We start from the raw sequence: 18,955 nt of genomic DNA on the forward strand, positions 1-18,955 counted from the left end.
TATAGATACATCCACATAATCACACCCCTCTACACAAGGTCATCTTTCATCCATCCACACAATCCCACGTATCCATTCTTCCAACCATAAATAACACGTACCTATAAAAAGACAGACCTATTGGCTTTGCCAATGCTTGTTAAAGAAGTCATGGGGCACTTACATCTTTATTATAAAGTGAAAATGGAGATGTATTAACAGATGTATTGTGTCAATGTGATTTGAACAGCGGCAACATAGGCCATATGGCCACTCTCACTAAATAAACTGGAAACATGAAAGCCACATTCCAAATATACAGACAGTCAAACTGGAGAGTAGAAGCCTTGCACATTAAAGTTATAAGGAAGGCAGAGTGGTGATTGGGAAAGAGCCTAGTACATGGTGATGCAGACAATCTGCATGGAGTCATAGAAAGTGAAGGCAAACAGGCCGCCAGGCATATTCAGTTAGCCTACTTTAACCCCATAACACCCTCCCCCGAGAAGTAAACGGTATCCCGTTGCTTTCTCGACAGTAATTACTTTGTAGTGATTAACCACGAAGTAATTACTTCGAAATCACTTTGACAAATAAGGTTATTTATGGGTTAAGGGATAAAAAGAGCGCGAGGAGGGTTTTGGGTAGGGGTAGTAATAAAGGGGAGGCACGGGGGTACCACCAAAAAAAAAATGTTCGGTGGCTTCAAAAGCCCAGCCCCAATAAATTCTTATATAAAAGAAAGACGTCTCCAGTTCCACCGGAATAAGGAGTGGAAGTTATGTCAATTCGGAACCTGAGACTGAAATAAAAGGAGTGCATTCCTCATCCTCAAATTGCCTATTCCTATATAAAATTGAAACTGCTGTTGTAAAAAAAGAAAATATCAACATGACACTGCCGCGCCCTGTGCTTTTTTATTTGGCCATTTTTAGGTATGCTATGCTGTTTTACACACCAAAAACCATAAGAATCCTTTCTCCATCTAATTGATATTTCATTCTCCTAAAGACCTCGCCTTCATTTACAACTTTGGTGAAAAGGATGTTACCACAGACAAAATCATAGGGTCCCAGGAGGATGGACGTGTTCACCCGTGAGGGTGACTCTGAATATCTGGTGGCAGACAACAAGGTGCAGTTCTGTTCAGATATGATGCAACCATTTTTGAAGAAAATGGGTATCGCACATTTTCAGACCTCCACATACCACCGCGATTCCAATGAACTGGTGGGTCACACGATCCGGTTGATCAAAGAGTATATATGCAAGTGGCCTTGGTCAATGGACTCGATTAGAATGAAGCCACCCGAGAAACAATGGGGGCTTACGGGGTGACACCCCATTCAGCTAAAGGGGGACTCTCTTCATGTTGATGTGGGGGAGAAAGGCATGTGATAGACTAGGCCCACACTGAATGACTGGAGGCATTGGCGTGGAGCAGGGGTAAAGGTGAAACAAGAGAAATACTAACAAGTACTTTGACAGGCAAAAGAGTTCTAAAGAATTTCTCTTTGAGATATCGGATGCAGTCGGGGTGAGAAACCGGAGCTGGGTGCACAAAGGACTTCTGGTCTACATGGTGCCCCAAAAGTAACCAGGGAAGGCGGTGCCTACCTGGTGTTAGAGGGTGGCAAACGATGGATGTAATATAGCACCAGCTGTCTGTCAAGGAATGTAGGGGTCACCAGCCTGCAGGGATGGACTGGGAACTAAAAGAGGCCCTGGAAATAATTACTGGGAACCAAAAGAGGCCCTGGAAATGATGTTCGAAGTGGCCCCATATGGCACATTTTCAGCAAGCCCAATGCCTTTCCTATGAGAACATTTCGAAATACCACACAAAAGAGGTCCAGGGTGAAGAGGCCTACCGGGAAGTCTCTAGAGTTTCCTATAGGCCAGTCCACCCCGGCCAGCCTGTTGTGGAGAGTCTCGCCTCTGAGAAGGGAAAAGGTGAAGTGAAGAGAAGAGAAGAGAGATGTCAGGATGGCCGGTGTGTGTGGGCCATGTACAAGAAAAGTAAAAAGATTAAGCTCCTGGGTGATTTATGTACAGACCTTGGAAGTGCTTGTGGGACTGCTGGATTCCTAGTGCTGTTCTGAAACTGTTTTATCATGTTGTCCTCATAGCCTGTTCTTTTTCTGTACCTTTTCGTTATTGTTAGTCTTATCATTTGTATGAGTGTAGCTATTGAACGCAGGTTTATGTTGGGATGTGCAGCCTGAACCCTTTCCATGTAACCAGGATCTAGTGCAGAATTAATACCTCTCATTGTGTTCCATCAGCGACACTAGGCCCATGATGGTGGGTGCAGTGGAAGAGAACCCTTATCCTCGTTTTGCTAATAATCTCTAATTCTTTCTCGTGAAGCCCAATCTTCTTTTGCAACATAGACCTGAGGTCCAATCCTGGCCTTCCACACTTGGCCAAACTACAATCCTTGACAAACCACATTCGCTTCCTGTGCCCCAGTCCCCTCATCTAGGAAATATATGTGCCCTCAGAAACAGGCTAGACATCTGTAATAGACACTATTAAAAAAAAAACAGAGCATTTACATTTGCTCACAAACCCATCTGGATGGCGCACGATTTATGGTTGAAATCAGCAATTGTTTGTGAAGAATTTGTGACATTTAAGCAGATTCACAAAGTTTGAGGGAAATTTGAGTAACTTACTCCAGGCATAATGTGCATTACTCCTCGGAGTAGGCCCTACATTTTTAGTGATTCCCATTAATTGCTTTAAATGACATGTGTGTAAAGTGGTGTAACAGTCATGGTCTAAAGTGTTCACACAAATGTAGTCATACACAGAAACAAACAACATTTTGGATAGCAATTCTGCCACAAGTCCTGAACAGAAACGTGATTTGCTGAACTTATAAACGTTCATTTGAATAGGGCAAGAGATCCTTTTTTTTAACCTTTCTTTATTGGTGTATGGTCTGACATAAAACAACAATCAATCATTACTGGTCATACATGTATACAAAGGTCTCGCCAAACCTCTGTCAACCCTGACAAGTCAGTACATACACCATATTTTTAACAATAGAAAAATCATAACCCAAAACAGACTACAAACAGTGTGGCATGGGCTATTCCTTTCATACAATCATAGCTGTGTTCTACACCTATTATGGCGCTTTCATTACAATACCGAAAAGTGCTTTAGTATAGAGGGTCTCTAATAATGATGTTCCCTATCCATTACCCACACGTGGAACGCATGCCACACCTGCAGCGCACCTATCTTTTCCATAGCCATAACATTCCATATTCTCAGCCACCATAGAGCCACTTCTGGCCGCTTTCCATTGGTGCGCCACACCCATTCCAGCAACAGTAAGCATGTGCGTAATCAAGTTGCTCATGGCCCGCTCGCCACATAAACTCCCGCCTCAACCTTCCCCAGAAAAATCACAATCAGTGCATGAGGCAGTTGCACCCCTACAATGTCTTTGATGTGCCCCAGGATCTCCTTCCATAAAAACTCTTGCCTTAAGGCAGGATCACCACATGTGAAACAAATCCCCGACCTCCCCACAGTTCCTCCAACATAGAGGCGAGTAGTGACTATGAATATTGTGGAGCCTCTGTGGCGTTAAGTACCATCGAAAACAGAATTTATATGCTGCCTCTTTGATTGTGGAACACCTCAATGTCGTGCGGGCTCTCCTCCAAATCTGCTCCCACACTTCCAAAGAGATCTCCTTTCCCCATGTCCTTTTCTCATTTCTCCATTTATGACAGTTTGTCTTCCAGGCCCGCTATATCTAATAACCAGTAGGTTCTAGGTACCCTCTTTTGATTAACTCCCTCCCTCATAGATATTTCCAACCCTATCGGGTGTCTAGCTCCCGCTGCTCTGACTTCCTTATGCGAGATCCTGTGTCAGAGTTGTATGTAATGGAACCACTCCCCTTTGCCTATCTGAAATTTCGCTTTCATATCTTCAAATGTGAGGGGGGATCCCTCCTTATACAGATCCGCAAGCGTCAGTGTAGAGGACTTGCGCCAATTTCCCCAAAATCTACCAGAGTAACTGGGATTCAAGTCTGAATAATCCCTCACAGGCGTGTAAGGACCCAAACCAGGGGTCAGGCCACTGCGTCACAAATCCTGCGTCCAGCAGCACAGCGCACATTTGGTGGCCTCCAATGGGACCCTCCCCTTCACTTGTGCTAAGTTTACTGAAACGGTAAACCCTGAGTGGTATGGACGTCGCACCCTGTTCCAAGCCGTGCCATCCCTTCCCACCACCGCCCCCTGCCCACACCATCATGGGAACTATTTGCACCGCCATAATATATCTTTCAATGTCAGGGACACCCATCACTCCCAAAAACGTGTCTCACATTATTACTTGCCTAGGGACCCTGGGCTTCTTCTTTTGCCGTATAAAGGTGCAGATCTCCTTTTGTATTGACTGCACCATGGCTGCTGGTATGGGAATCGGCAAACCATTCACCACATATAAGAGCCTGGGAAGGAGTGTCATTTTGAGAGCTGTTATGCGGGCGAACCATGACAGGCCAAGTTTATACCATTTCTAGAGGTCATCCACTAGTTTGCCCCACAATGGAGTTATAATGGCCTTATAAAGGCTACGGTAATCCGCGGTCAGTTTTGTCCCCAGGTAATCTATGTCCATTGTCGACCATTTCATCAGGAAATTGCTCACCATTCACTCATTTCACCGATACCTTGGATAGATTATGTGCCTTAGACTTTGCATAATTGATCCAGAAACCTGATGCCCCTGCAAAATCCTCCCACATTAATTTTGGTAAAGAGTGAGCGGTGTCATGCAGAAACAGCAGCACATTGTCCGCATATAAGGCAAGCTTGTGCGATTGTCCTTCCTCCCGTACCTCAAGTATCCCCTCTTTGCTATGTACCACGGCCGCTGGGGGTTCCACTGCCAGGGCAGAAATCAGCAGGGAGAGGGGGCGACTTGCGAGAAACATCCTGACAAAGGCCGGCCCACAGCCAAATGCTTCCAAAGCCTTTAGCAGGTAGCCCCAGTCGATGCAGTGAAAGGCCTGCGAGACATCCAGGGCTGTGAGTGAAAATCTCTGCCCCATTCTCTGGACTGCAGCAGGCACATTCTTTAAACCAAAGGGCATGGCCTTAAACTGTTACAAGCCTTCTGGGGTTGAGAATGCTGTCTTCTCCTTGGACTGGTCAGTCATGGCAATCTGCAACATATGTGGGAAGAGACGACTTTCTTAAATTGGAGCCACCCGTTACTGTGTCCATGAAAACATAAATAAGGTCACACCAAGCATCACAATGAGAGCAAAATTGACGTCAAGGGTGACATCTATGAGGGTGACTCTGACTTAAGATTGTCACATCGCAACAAAACCTATGAAATTCGGTTGGTTGTTGGAGAAGTTGCTTCATCTTAACTCTCTCTTAACATAGGTTTTTTCAATGAACATATATCTGCCATGGGGCCACACACTTAATAGTGTGAGCAGTTTTCAAAATCCTGTTGATTTCAAGTTAATAACATCTCAACCTGCTAATCAAAGTACTTTATTGTATTTCGTGTATGCTATGCAATACAGTCAAAGAAGGTGTTCACGCCTGGCATCTGGGATGCACTTCCAGCACTGGCACAAATCGCTTAAAGCCAGTTAATGTCATCAAGTGTACTTTCTAAGGTGTGCATTAAGGTCGGGGGCAACTGGTGGTTACCTGGGTTCCAGACTTGCAGACGTAGGTTCTGTTCCTCCGGATGCTTCGCTTGAAGAATCCTGAACACCCATCACAGGCGTAAACTCCATAATGCTTCCCAGAGCTTCGGTCCCCACACACCTTGCAGGGAATGTCCAAGATTCGACCTGGAACCGGGGGAGATATGTGGAAAGCGGGAGGTGGTGTTGGGGGTGGGTGAATTATGGCAAGATAGAATTGAGTTTATGGCAGAGAGAGGGAAAAGTTATGGAAATATGCACAGAAACAGGAATATTGAGAAAGGGTGAAATAAGAGAGTTTGGTGGGGTTGGAGATAAAAAGGGGAAAGCACAGAAAAGGAGTTGGATAGAAAAGAGCAAATGATGTGATGGATTAAAATATGAAAAGTGGTGTCCAGTGAGAAAGAATGGTTGGGGTGAGAGAAGAGATGGGATAATTGAGACATGGGTTATGGTGGATTGAAAGGAGAGAGAGGTGATATTGCAAAAGAGGGGTGTTGTGAAAGATTGAAGGGAGAGGGCAGGGAGGGAGGAAAAGAGAGAGAAATGTAATCCATCAGCAATCTGACTCCCAAGGTTTTAGAACCCACTCTGCAACATACACATATAATTGACTAGAGACATTTTGGGACCAAAAGCAACCCCCATTTTCCTTAAACAAGTGTCAGATACTATTAGTAGTGAGCTTTACTAATGCAATACTGTGTTCCTTCAGAGGCCCTCTCCTCGTGCGGAGCCCATGGTGAAATACAAGACGCTGTCAACAACAGATTTTCACCCATATCCTTTTCAGACAACAGTACAAACCAGAACAGGCCCAGACATCATATACATAGGAAGTACTATAATCTGTCAAGTAGTGACAGAAATGTTTTCGGGTTCTCCTTTGCCAGGTATTGCCATTATATACCAGGTAATGACATCAAAGACCCAGATAGTCAGACCATATCAAGGTTTTGGTATGAAATTCCCAAGGACTCCCACCATTGCCAAGTAATGCCATTGTCAAGGATATGTGTAGATAGCAGAGCAGCACCAGGTTCCACTGTTCCCAGTTAGAATAGCAGTGTCAGGTTCTGTCATGTCCAGTTAGCTAAGAACAGCCAGGATCAGCTATGCCTACTGTGGTGAACTCCACAAGTTGGATGAATGTCACATCTTGTTATGTGAGGAGGGCGAGAAGCTAGGTACTGGGTTGGTCCGGCTGTTACCCAATATGTCACCCAGACGGCAGAAGTAGATACTGCAGCTTAACCACCCCCACCAAGGAGCGGTATCACCTGCTCAACAGTGTTAAAGAGCCCTCAACCAAATACAACCCCATGTATACCATCAGGTTGGGGCATACACTCTAACATGCTCTTATCCAGGATTTCTAAAATAAACTCTAGACAACTCTCTCAAAGATAGACCTCACCATTCAGCGCAAAGACGCACACATAGTTTGTCAATGCAAGTGCAAAGTCCGAGAAGCATGATGACAGAAGTTCCCAAACTCACAAAATGAGGGAATACAGCAACCACGAGTCTTGCAGGTGCAAGGCGATGCAGAAATAATCTAAGTGTCACTTTCCTGCAGCTACGGAACACTGAGAATGGACAAAGAGTTGCAGTCAGGCTCGGTCTGGCCGATAGGGCAATAGGCCCATGGCCAAAACCAAAAACAAAATGTTGGTGTGCGCCAATTTTCTGGGTCAAAGTGGGCCATGTTTTTAGCCAATTTGGACCAGTTTGATGAGTTAATTCACTCTGCGGCTAGTAGTTTTGACTAGTGTTGCTGAATACATATTCTTTTAAATGCACAATTTGTATCACACTTTATCAAAAACTCCCCCTTAGTTACTATTCAAACGGTGCACAGAAGGAATGAAGAGCCATTTGCAACTGTGGGCCCCTTTTTTATCGGTGTCCGAGACAATTCTATGTCCCTGCTTGCAGAGATAACTCCAACATGGGGGTAACATTACGTGGCAATTATAAAGGAGCAGAACAAATGAAGTGAGAAAAAAATCTCCTTATTACCCATGCAACAAGACTCATTTAGACAGATTTCAAATCTGTTAAGAGAAACAGAAAGCAGAAATCAATCCAAAACTCAGACAAACGGCCAGCGGCCCCAACCAACCCTGAGATCTAAAACAATTACTAAAATCTCCGGGGAGCTATTAAAGGGAATGGATAAACCCGAAAATGGCAGACGACTGGGAAAATTCGACAGACTTTCCAATGTTCCCTGTATACACTAGGAACCCACTAGCTGGGGCAAGATAGTACACTTTTTAGCAGACATAGAGCTACTAGGGAAAGTCTGCTCCAAAGACCCGACTCACAAGAGGGTATGCCGTATAGTAGAAAGAACCTAGAAAGAGGTCCCAGAGCCAAACAGTGAATCTTGAAGGAAGCTTCAAAGATACCTCTAAGATGAGAGATCACTGCCAGGAGGGTGAATAATATTGTCTGTCTGAAAACGAATCTGAATGAGAGGGGAGAAAGTCACATTGATATGATATGATATTTTATTTGCATCACGCCCATACACAAGTGTTTCAGAGTGCGACAAGGCAAGGGAGGGGAAACAAGGGAGGACAAAACAACGATCTTACTAGTCCCAGTGACATTGAGAACGTGCAAGTGCAGGGGAGAGTGAAGGGGGAAAGTGTGAGCGGTAGGGGGAGTGGAAAGTGCTGAACATGTGATAGAACAAAACAGGTAACGTGGCCAGCGGGTGGTAAGTGCGAGAATAAGGTGTAGACAACAGGTTTCTGATAAGTGCTGGAAGGGGACTGCAGGGTTGCAGGGGTTACCAGGAGGCAGTGCAGGTGTGTGGCTTGGAGGGCAGGTATCTGGGCCCCGAAATCAGAGGGTAGCCAGGTGCCCGGTTACAACATTGTAACATCGTTGTTGAAATGTAATGCTGAGAAACCCAATGTCAGAGAGAGGCTCAATGTGAATGCTGAGATCCAAGAGATCTGTTGGGCATCCAGAGTGAATGCTGTGAAACTCAAGATCTGGGAGTGGCCCAAAGTGAATGATAAGAATTCCAAGGTCTGTGCGGAAACCCAAAGTGAATGCTAAGAAACCCAATATCTGAGGAAGACCCAAAGTGAATGCTCTGAAACCCAAGGTCTGGAAGAGACCTGAATTGGTAAAAGCTAAGTACCTGAACCCAAGATCTGAGAACAATCCTCAGAACTTATCTAAAGGGTAAGAAGATACAAAGCAGGTCAGCCAGGCGCACTGCAGGAAACCCACGTGCAAGCGAACCTTGCAAACTGGGAGAGTTCTTTAAGGCATTGTGAATGCAGGAAGACTGCAGATGTATGCAGACTGGGGGAAACCCCTGGAAGTGCCTCATCAGGACAATGTTTTGTTAAACTTAGGATAGTAATTTAGGAGTAGGCTTTGTGAACTCTTATAGTGTAGCCCAGAAGCTAAGGACTTAAGTAGTAGCTTGGAACTTTCTCTTGTCTATATCCTTGTAATACTGTATTATAGATTACTGTGTCCCAGGATGGACAAGGGCATATTTGAAAAGGCTGAAATCTATGATATGATTTAGACTTGCACCATGGGTGGTGCTGGACACTGGTAGCATGTTTTACTTGTATGTTGGCCCTTTCATGACACTGTTTAAATATAGATGTCCCAGTTTAGCTGTAGAAACTCCCTGAGCACCTATATGCGTCTGGTACAATCCCTACACTGAAAAACCTATCAATAAAGCCACTTGCCTAACTTACAAACTATTTGTAGTTACTTCTATCATTGCTTGGCCAGCTCCACATGAATTTAGCATCGCACAGCCAGATTCCATTATGGCCAATTAGGAAATCAATCACGTTTCACTTTGCTCACTTAGTTCAATATGGCCAGATATTATTATGCCCAATTACAAGAGCGCTAGATTATAAGGTGACTAGTAAATACAGCAAGGTCCCATTCCAATATTCATAGGTATCACAAACCAGCCTGAAATGATTGTCTCGAACGAATAGTAATCCTTGATTCCAGTACACTCAGTTAGCACTTCAAGGCCTGATTCCATTGTGGATATATGCTTGCATGATGCTGGGGTATTGTATGTGCAGTACTGTGGACAGTGTGTGTGCAGTGCTATTGGCAGTGTATGGTGCAGTGCTAGGGAAGTCATGGGTATGTTAAGTGCTTTGGGTACTGTGAATGCATTGTTAGGGATAGTCTGTGTGTGAACAGTCTGTGTGTGCAATGCTGGTGGTGGTGATATGTGTGTCAGTCTGCAGTGCTGGGGTGTTGTATGTGCAATGTGGTGCTGAGGTCTGTGTGTGTGCGCGCACACACAAACATATGCAATGCTAGGATTGTATGCATGAGAAGCATAGGACAAGGTCAGAGTGTTTGTACAGTGATATGAACAGTGCATCTGCAGTGCTGGAGGTGGTATGTGGGTTTGGGTGTAGTGCTATTGGTGTGTGCACAGTGCTGGGGCAGAGGGTGTGTGTGCGCTGTTCAGTGTTGGAGACCGTGGGTGTGAGTGTACATTTGTGTGTGCAGGTGTCACTGCACCTTATATTAGGATAAGTAAAATAAATAATGATCTTGAAAAAAGAACTGTGTTTGATGCTTCACAATAGAGAAGCACTAATTGGATTAGGCTGGGAAAGTTTCCATTCCAGCATGGTTGTTCTTACACCAAACACCAGCTGGCTGTATGCCTCCTCCTATTCATCTCCCCTCTAATGCCAATCGTTTTACCATCCTAGGCGTCACGTAGGGACATTTATGAGCCAACACTAACAAACAGGAGAACCGCCAAGGTGTAAGGATCTATTAGTTGCTGTCTAAACTCTACATTTCTAAAGTAATCTATAGGCTGGAGTGGAAAGGATAGAGGCAGCATAGCACAGCTACTGCTAATTCTGCAAGCAAAGCAAAAACACACCCGGGGTACAAATGGAACAACAGATGAGCCTGATCCTGGAAACGTACGTATAAACTTGTAGAAATTATGGAAGAGTCGTAGTTGTCTTTATGGGGTGAGGGATAATCACACTCCATGTACAACCCGATGTTCATGAGGCGGGGGGAGTCTTTAGGAAAATACATAGAGCCATTGTGTCAGGTGAAATTTGCAGGTCATAACTAAAAGGTAAGTTGTTTCTTTACATCTGGATTAAGCCACTTTGGCATGTTACCGTTAACAAAGGCAGCAGCAATGCAAATCTAATCCCTCCTGGTGCAATGTAATCTGAAGGCAACAAACACACCAAAATGGACAAGCACCACATGACAAGGGTTTAACGATGTTGGTCACAGTATCAGCTGTCGTCATTCGCACAGTACACAACTCAACAAAACTAAGAGAGTGCCGCTCATCTTTCTTGTCGTCTTCACCTTGCAGATGGAGTCTAGCGCACTCGATAAGCGATATAAGCATGGATCCACACAGCTGCACAACTTTAACTGTCCCGCACTGACATGTGCGATGAAGATGGATTGCACACTTCTGCACCACTTTAATACCGCCCTCCCAAAAGACCATATGGTCCGCAAGCATCGGAATACCTTCAATTCACCGGATGCCTCTGGGGAAAAAGGAGAATATGAGAACCATCGCCGTCAACCGCTATCATATTCCGCTCCCATAAAACCACAAAATGTTTCCTTTAAGAACGTGAAAAAAAGGACCATCACAGCCTACCTGGCAAAGCAAACTAAATCTTAATGATCGATTATCACCTTGCTGCTTGCATTCCAGTGGAGATTGGCCTTGGTTTCATCCTGTCATGATGATCTGCCTGAAGCCTGCCACCAAATGCAACTCTTGGTATGACTCTGATCGGTCCGTTCTTAAATATAAGTGCAGAGTAGCTGAACGGAAGTGGGGAGCTTCGGGTGCACCCTCTGAAATGCTGCCTGCACCAAAGGCAACACAGACTCTCCATCTTCTCTAAGAAGAAGGTCCTTATTCAAGCCTGCATCTCTGCGGCCTCTAACAAAACAGCTGAACTTTTTAAAATCTGCAAGCAGCTGGCCAATCCTACTGCAGTATCTACCTCTTCTACACCTGCCCAAGCCCTCTGCACAGCTTTGGCTCCTAATTTCACCACTAATACCTAGGACATCCTGTCCACATTCTCCTCCTCTTCTCCTCTCTCTCCCTCTACCTCTCTGAGCGCCCCCTTGCCAGCCCCCCTCATCTCCTTCTCTCCTCCCTCTCTCCTGTAACACCTGATGTTTCCAGACAAATCCGGTCTATGAAAGTCTCATCCAAACAGGTGACCCCCTGCTCCTCTAGAACCATTAAGGATAATATTGGTTATCTCAATCCAGTCTTGGCCAATTTCTGTAATCACTCCTTCACCACTGGATCTTTCCCCCCTCTTCTCAAGCACACAGTTGTGTGCCCCCTATTAAAAAGGCCTTCTGCCGACCCATCCATTCCGGCAAACTATCGCCAATCTCTATCACTCCATTCCTGAGCAAACTCCTGAAGAAGTTGGCTATCTCCCAGCTAACCCTCCACACTGAATCTGTTGGTTATCTCCATGGACATCAGTCTGGCTTCAGAGGAGCCAAAGGCATGGAAACTGCACTCCTGAATACCCGTGAAGATCTGCTCTCTAATCTTGACTCTGGCTCTCCCTCTGTCCTCATTCTCCTCAATCTTTCCTCTGCATTTGACACAGCCATCCACAACATCCTAATTACTCATCTCCGCGAGACCCTGGGCATCAAGGATCAGGCGCTTGTGTGGCTGACCTCCTTCCTCCTGGACCGACCTTCCCAGGTTCAGCTTGGGACCTTCTCTCCACCACCTCTCTCACCACATGTGGCGTCCCCCAGTGCTCTATCTGGCCCCTTTGGCCTTCCTGATCTCTACCTTTTACTCTAACTTTCAGTGTTATGCGGATGACATGCAGCTCTCTTGCAGGCTACCCTCGGTCTCCTCCTTGCTCATCCCTGAATGTCCACTATTCAGGCATGGTGTGCCTCTAATTAATGCTCGCTTTTACTCTCACTCTGGCCGCCCTCCTTGGGCCCTGTGCCTTCACCCTCTTGTGATGCAAGAAACCGTGGGGTCATCTTCGACTCCACTCTCCTGCTCTCCACACATCAGGGACATTTCCAGAAAGGCCCTTTTCCAGCTGCACCTCCTCAGAGGTATTCTCCCTTTTCTCGCCTTTCCCCAGAAGCTCACTGTCTCCAGAGCCCTGGTTCCCTCTAGGCTGGACTACTACAACGGCCTCTTTCTCAATCTGCCTGACTCTACTCTTCACCCTCTTCAACTCATCCACATCAGGGCCATGAGACGTATCCTTGGCCTCAAGCCCAAGGAATGCATCTCTCCTGCCCTGAAATCCCTCCACTGGCTCCCGGTGGCTGCAAGGATCAAGTTTAAGGCCTTCTGCGTTGTCCACGAGGCTTTCTTGGGCTGTGGCCCTCACTACCTTCAACTCTCTCTTCCAAGGTACCTTCCTCCTAGAGCCCTCTGCTTGTCTACTTCTAATTCTCTGTGGGTGAGCCGCTTCTCCAAGCAGAGAATGGGGGGTAGATCTCTCTCCTCTGCAGGTGCCTCACTCCGGAACGGCCTCCCTGCCTATCTCCGCCTTGAGCCGGATCTCCTTAAGTTCGGGAAGCTCCTCAAGACCTTCCTTTTCTCCTCTTCTTTCTCGCTCCCACTCCCCTGCTAAACCTCCCTGCTCCTGCTGTGTCTACTGACCGGCTGCTCAGTGTCCTCTGAATCGTACAGGACACCAGGCCCACCCCTGACCAGTCCCCCTGCATTTTCTGCCTGGCCCACCTTGCACTGCTGCCTGGCTAACCTTGCACTACCAGCCTGGGAATACCCTCTGTAGTCCCAGCCTTCTTTGCACGTAACTCAGGGTCCTGCTGCCCTGGGTGCACTTCTCCTTGTACCCTCCCCTCTGCACTTCTTGTTGCGCACTTGCATGATCTAAATGACACTACGCCTAGTAAGATCGCTGTCTTGTCCTCCCTTTGTTGCCCTCCCCTTGTCTGGTTGCGCCTTGAAACACACAGAGGCATAATAAATAACAAATCAATCAAACCAATCAATCCTGTCCTGGCACAGTTCGTGAATATAATGCTACCCATCGGAATGTCTGTGGTTAAGGAGACCTACATCAAACATTTCCACCCATCTCTTTTTCTGCACTGCATGCACGAAAAATTGGAACACATAAAATATATGCCTATAAAATCAATTTTAATCACCAAGGTAGCTGATCACCTTGAGGACGTTTTCCCCAAACAAAACTTCCAATCACCAGAATGCCATCCCCCACCTTCTCCGATCAGTCCTTCAGCCCATCATGGACAAAACATATACCATCTGAACCTCTGCCATACCCAGCTTACCTCATTCCAATTTCCTACCCAGGTTAACACCCAAGATATCATACCTCATGTTCCCTCCATCTCATATCTAAACAAACATTAAAAATGACTAAACCCTCCTGTATCATGCTCAGCCATGCATTTTTGTCCTCTGGTTCTCCAAACGCAATCCCTTCTGTATGCAGCGCCGCTGCCAATATTTCTTCTATCTGCTGAAAATGCTGACCCTTCTGGTGTAAACCTCCCAAGACCCATAACACCCTGAACCCCACTGATCATTCTCCAAACCACCACTAACTGAACCAGATAATTGAGAAACGTACATGTGGTGTGCATCTTGCCTGACCATCTATACTTGAATGGCCTACTTTGTCTCCACCAATCAGGTGCCTAGCACTATTGTTACTCAGGGACAAGCCCTTTAACAATTCTGAGAGTCCTACTTACCTGAGTGGAGAGAGGACACTAAGTTGCTGGTTCTTGATGACTTCTCAATGTTCTTCAATACTACAGGCCACAGGTCCTCCAACATTGGCACTTGTGCTGGGCAGGATCATACCTGTCCTATACAATCCGATCCAGTTCATCCACCACCCATAAGGTAACGCTAGCCGATCATGGGTCCAGTGCAAATTGTCAAGGATTTGCTACTATCCATCAGGATCTTCAAAATCTACATCGAGCATCGGGCAACCTCAGGGCAAATTAAATATATCCATCCACTAATATGAAGATGAGCTATCTGCCCCTCTCACCAAAGCTAAAATCTCAGATAGATTATGTGAAATGATCTAGAAATTGGAATGTCCTTTGCGTGTCTGAAAGCAAATGTATCAAGTTTTCTGCAAGCTCTAGGAAATGCAACATGTGGCCACTAGGGGACCAAATATATAGATCATATATTGGGCATAAAAAACGTAGACTATTTATGAGCATTGCATTCAACCACGTCACTCCTTTAAACTTTATGAAAGAATTGGGAAGTAGCAAAGTAGTGATGTGTCCTCTCAAGAAGCAATTTTCTTGACCATCGGGTAAACACTTAAAGTTGGCTCATGTACACATGAGAGGAAACTAATCTCCTTAATTCCTTCATGGTCGATTGCTGCTTGTCCACAAAACAAACTGAAACTTGATTTACAATTTTACAACAGCTGGACTAGTCAGTGGGTTTTATTGGTGTATTTAAAGCATAAAGAACATATCCACTGAAACCGAGTTTCGGTGGTTGGTAGGCTACAAAATACGTGTTGTATTTGTAATGCTGGTAATTGTGCAAATCAGAACGTGTGGAAAACAAAATGTATTATGACGTGAATATGCATCGTTATAGTGTTTGTAGTTTGCACTGGTATTAGAAAAGCATGTCTGTGCCAAGCTCAATAAAGTATATTTAATGGGAACATAAAGCAACCGACCATTCCTTCTCGACAGTTAAACAGACATCATAACCTGCGAGATTTAACTCTAGCAAGGCAGAAGAAGATCGAGATTTGAAGCATAGTTCAAACTTTAACTTTTATTGGGTCCTCCTAGAGTTTTCGCCCTGAAGAAAAATAAAGGCAGTCTGTAGAAAATGGATTAAAAAAAGACTTTGGGAAAAACACGAGCATGCGTTGGCATCATAAACACACACACACATCTTCCCTTTCACGGGACTTAGGGATAGCAGCAGGGGCGTTGCTAGGGGGGGGCTAAGGGGGCTATAGCCCCTGATCTTTTGGTTGTAGCCCCAGATAGAATCTCAGGAGCTACAGCCAAAAGACTAGCTAGCCCCCAGTCCCAACAGTTCCGACATCAACTTAGCCCCGGGTCTTTTCCAGACCTAGCAACTCCCCTGGATAGCAGCACAGCCCATCGTACTGTTGCATTGACACAATGACTGTGCTTTCTTATACAGGCAAGCCCAGACCATGCTGGCCTTGATGACTTTGGAGCTTTAACCACCTTGTCTCCCTGTGCAAGTCAATGCTGCTCCAATAGATGGCTGTATCGCCGACAGTGCTATTTCCACTAAAAAGCCTTATATAACTGCTCTTTGAACGACACACAAGCAAAGTGTACTCACCAACAAGTGAAGAATGGAAAGGTTTGAACACATCTTGATCACTGACATTGCTCTAGGCAGCTTGCATTTCATTGTTTGAGCCTGCCTGTGATCCCTCACACAAGGGCACAAGCCACATGCATATTAGTCTTGTTCTCATCATCAATGGGAGCAGTGCAGATCAAACTGCTAGAACACCACCCCTCTGCATGTCAATGCAAGGAATGTAAGGCCTGTTTCTAGCTTGTACTTCACAGTGAGATGCAGCTTGATTCTTCAGGCACCGTAAGCAGGGACCCATGTCTGAGCACACCCCACAAGCCCCGATGTGACGTGGGCTCCATGCTTCCTGTGCCTTGAGACACAGCCCAAACTACTAGGTCACATCTGCTCTGCACAGTGATATTGTATACTCCAGTCCCTTGCACCTGCACACTCTCCTGACCACCTCTCAGCACCCATCCACATGGCTGACCATCATGGGTAGCTTATTGGGGCACGGCCAGCCCACCCAAACCCCTATCTCAGCCTAATGCACACACACAATCTAATCTTCAGACAATTTTCCCATACACTGGACTCCGGTCCCCCGAGGACGTTCACCACCACAAGCGCGTTGAGGCCATACTAATGGGATAAAGGCGCTATATAAATGACAAACTACTTCTACTACTACTAGTACTACTAGTAGAATTAGCAGTGGCACAGTGCTAAACAGTCCCCGACACACAATTGGAGAATGTGCTGCTGGGTGCTTTTGTGCAGTGCATCTTCGTAGACTACACTGTATTACCCTTCTTGCAGGTAGTACATGCTGGCGATTCTATATCACACAACAGTTGAGATGTGTGGTACTCTTCTAAAGAATGCATGCGATTTATTCAAATATATTTCTCCTACTGGAGATTTCACCGAATCCATTTTACTGAAAAACCAAATCTTCTTTTTTCTTTTTTTCTTTTTTTAATGCGGGGGGCGACCCCCGCAGCCCCTCTCACCCCTCCCTACCTTAACTTATACCCTTACCCCAAACCGCACCGATTATGCATTATACATATACCATTTCACCTACCTTTTTCAGTGAAATATATTTGGTGAAATCAGATATGGGGAAATGGTATTCGAAGAAATCTACAGTAACGCTTCACCACTCTTCGGGTGCTGCCGCCATTTACTTTCTGAAGAAAAAGGTCACCGTTTAACATGACCTGGCTAGAATTCTTTATACATACATACTGTTTTCTTTATATAGGTTCCTACACATCCCATTACAGTTTTGCCCCACACTCCCCTGTCTTTTACCATCCTTACACATTGCCTTGGAATGATTGCTTGGGACACTGTTTTTGCACGCACTTCTCACTTCACGCCACATTGGCCTCTCTGGATTCTACACAGTTGTTCACCAGGTTTTCTTCAATTTCCTTAACCCCGAGATCCACAAACATACCATCCACGGGTGGGCCTTGTTTTTATATCAAAAACCTCCCATTACGACTGCATGGCGTCTACTCCATCCATATCCACCAGTGGAGCATTGACATGGAGCTGTTCCCTATTCGCATTCCTCTCAGCTGCTACCCGCCACCCACCCGCAGTATGTTCCCCCATAATTCCATGATGCACCCTAAGACCGCCATGAATCCCATCATGAATTTCATTTCTTTGGAAGCCTTGAACCAACTCACAGTGGTGCTGGAGAAAACACCAACATCCCATCCAACAATGGTAGCTCCGCCAACACCCAAACCAACAATGGTAGCATACCAAACAAATGCAATGGGCAGTGAGTACTGAAGTAGCACACAGCAACACTAATAATGATTTGTTTTTATACAGTGCTTGCTGCCATAGTTTAACTAACTGTATTCTAAAATAAGCAGTGAAACTGTTACTGAACCCAGTAGTACTGATTTTATCAATCTCAACTGGATGAAAGGTGGTGCTGCTCCATGTTGGTATGCACATGTGTAACCTGCAGGTTACTCATACATTTCAGGCGTGAGCACTTAACTCACTGAACTATCAAAGGACGAATAAAATAGAGTTGCCTTTAGTGGGTAACAACAGTACAGTAAACAGAACGTTGGCATATACAATAAGCCCACTACTGGGTACATGCACTTTAGAGCTGGGGAGCCAGAGGAGCCAAGATGGCTGCCTTAGCTCGTGGGGACAAACTCGATGGTTTTCGGCCAACTTCCTTGTGTCACACCACACGTGACTCCTACCTGGTATCCTGCTCCCCTACCCAGCCCAACACAACACGAGATCTGTACCAGGTGCCCTGCCTCCCTACCCCCTGACCACCACCACATGCGCCCCCTACCTGGCATCCTGCCTCATTACTGCTTCTCCCCCGCCCCCCCCCCCCCCACACTCAAAAGACATGTAATGGATGGATCTTCCAATTGTCATTTGGGCTTGGGCAGTGGGGAACATTCCAGCCCCCTTTCTCTCCCATAAACATTGTTTGAAAAGACGGATTTGAAACCCTGCGGAAAAACTAATAATGCAATACAAATATTGGCTGTTTCATTTATTTGTTTAAGGTGCAATGTTCATTGAGAAGTCAACAAGCGGTGATTTTGCAATTATCACAATTTACTTTGAACTATAACATCAACACCACTGTACCATCGCAGACAAGTGTGACAAGGCCATCCCCGTGTCAGACGGGGAGGGTATGGCAGGGGAAAGCCCAATGCCCACTAACCCAAAAGTGATTGGGAGGGGACACTCATCGCCCATTATACTTTTCCAACTAGTCTCACCTGTGTTCTGCATTCCTTGGGGGGAAAAGGCAAGTAGGCCAGTAGGCAAGTAGGCAAGTAGGCAAGTAGGCTAGCATACGCAGCACCGTGTCAGCCAGGAGCACCAGTCGG

The 18,955-nt window shown here is 45.7% G+C and overlaps 1 protein-coding gene across 1 annotated transcript in view; it reads right to left on the reverse strand.

The window, feature by feature from the left end:
• The window catches only part of NR2E1 (nuclear receptor subfamily 2 group E member 1), an 88,132-nt gene that overhangs the window by 42,674 nt on the left and 26,503 nt on the right, over window positions 1-18,955 (reverse strand). Inside the window, exon 2 of the mRNA XM_069606552.1 lies at window positions 5,688-5,833. Coding sequence (XP_069462653.1) covers window positions 5,688-5,833 — 146 coding nt within the window. The remainder of the gene's footprint in view (window positions 1-5,687; window positions 5,834-18,955) is intronic.

This window comes from Ambystoma mexicanum, chromosome 4p (assembly GCF_040938575.1).
Source record: "Ambystoma mexicanum isolate Mex_15411 chromosome 4p, UKY_AmexF1_1, whole genome shotgun sequence".
In the NCBI taxonomy this organism is placed as follows: Eukaryota; Metazoa; Chordata; class Amphibia; order Caudata; family Ambystomatidae; genus Ambystoma; species Ambystoma mexicanum.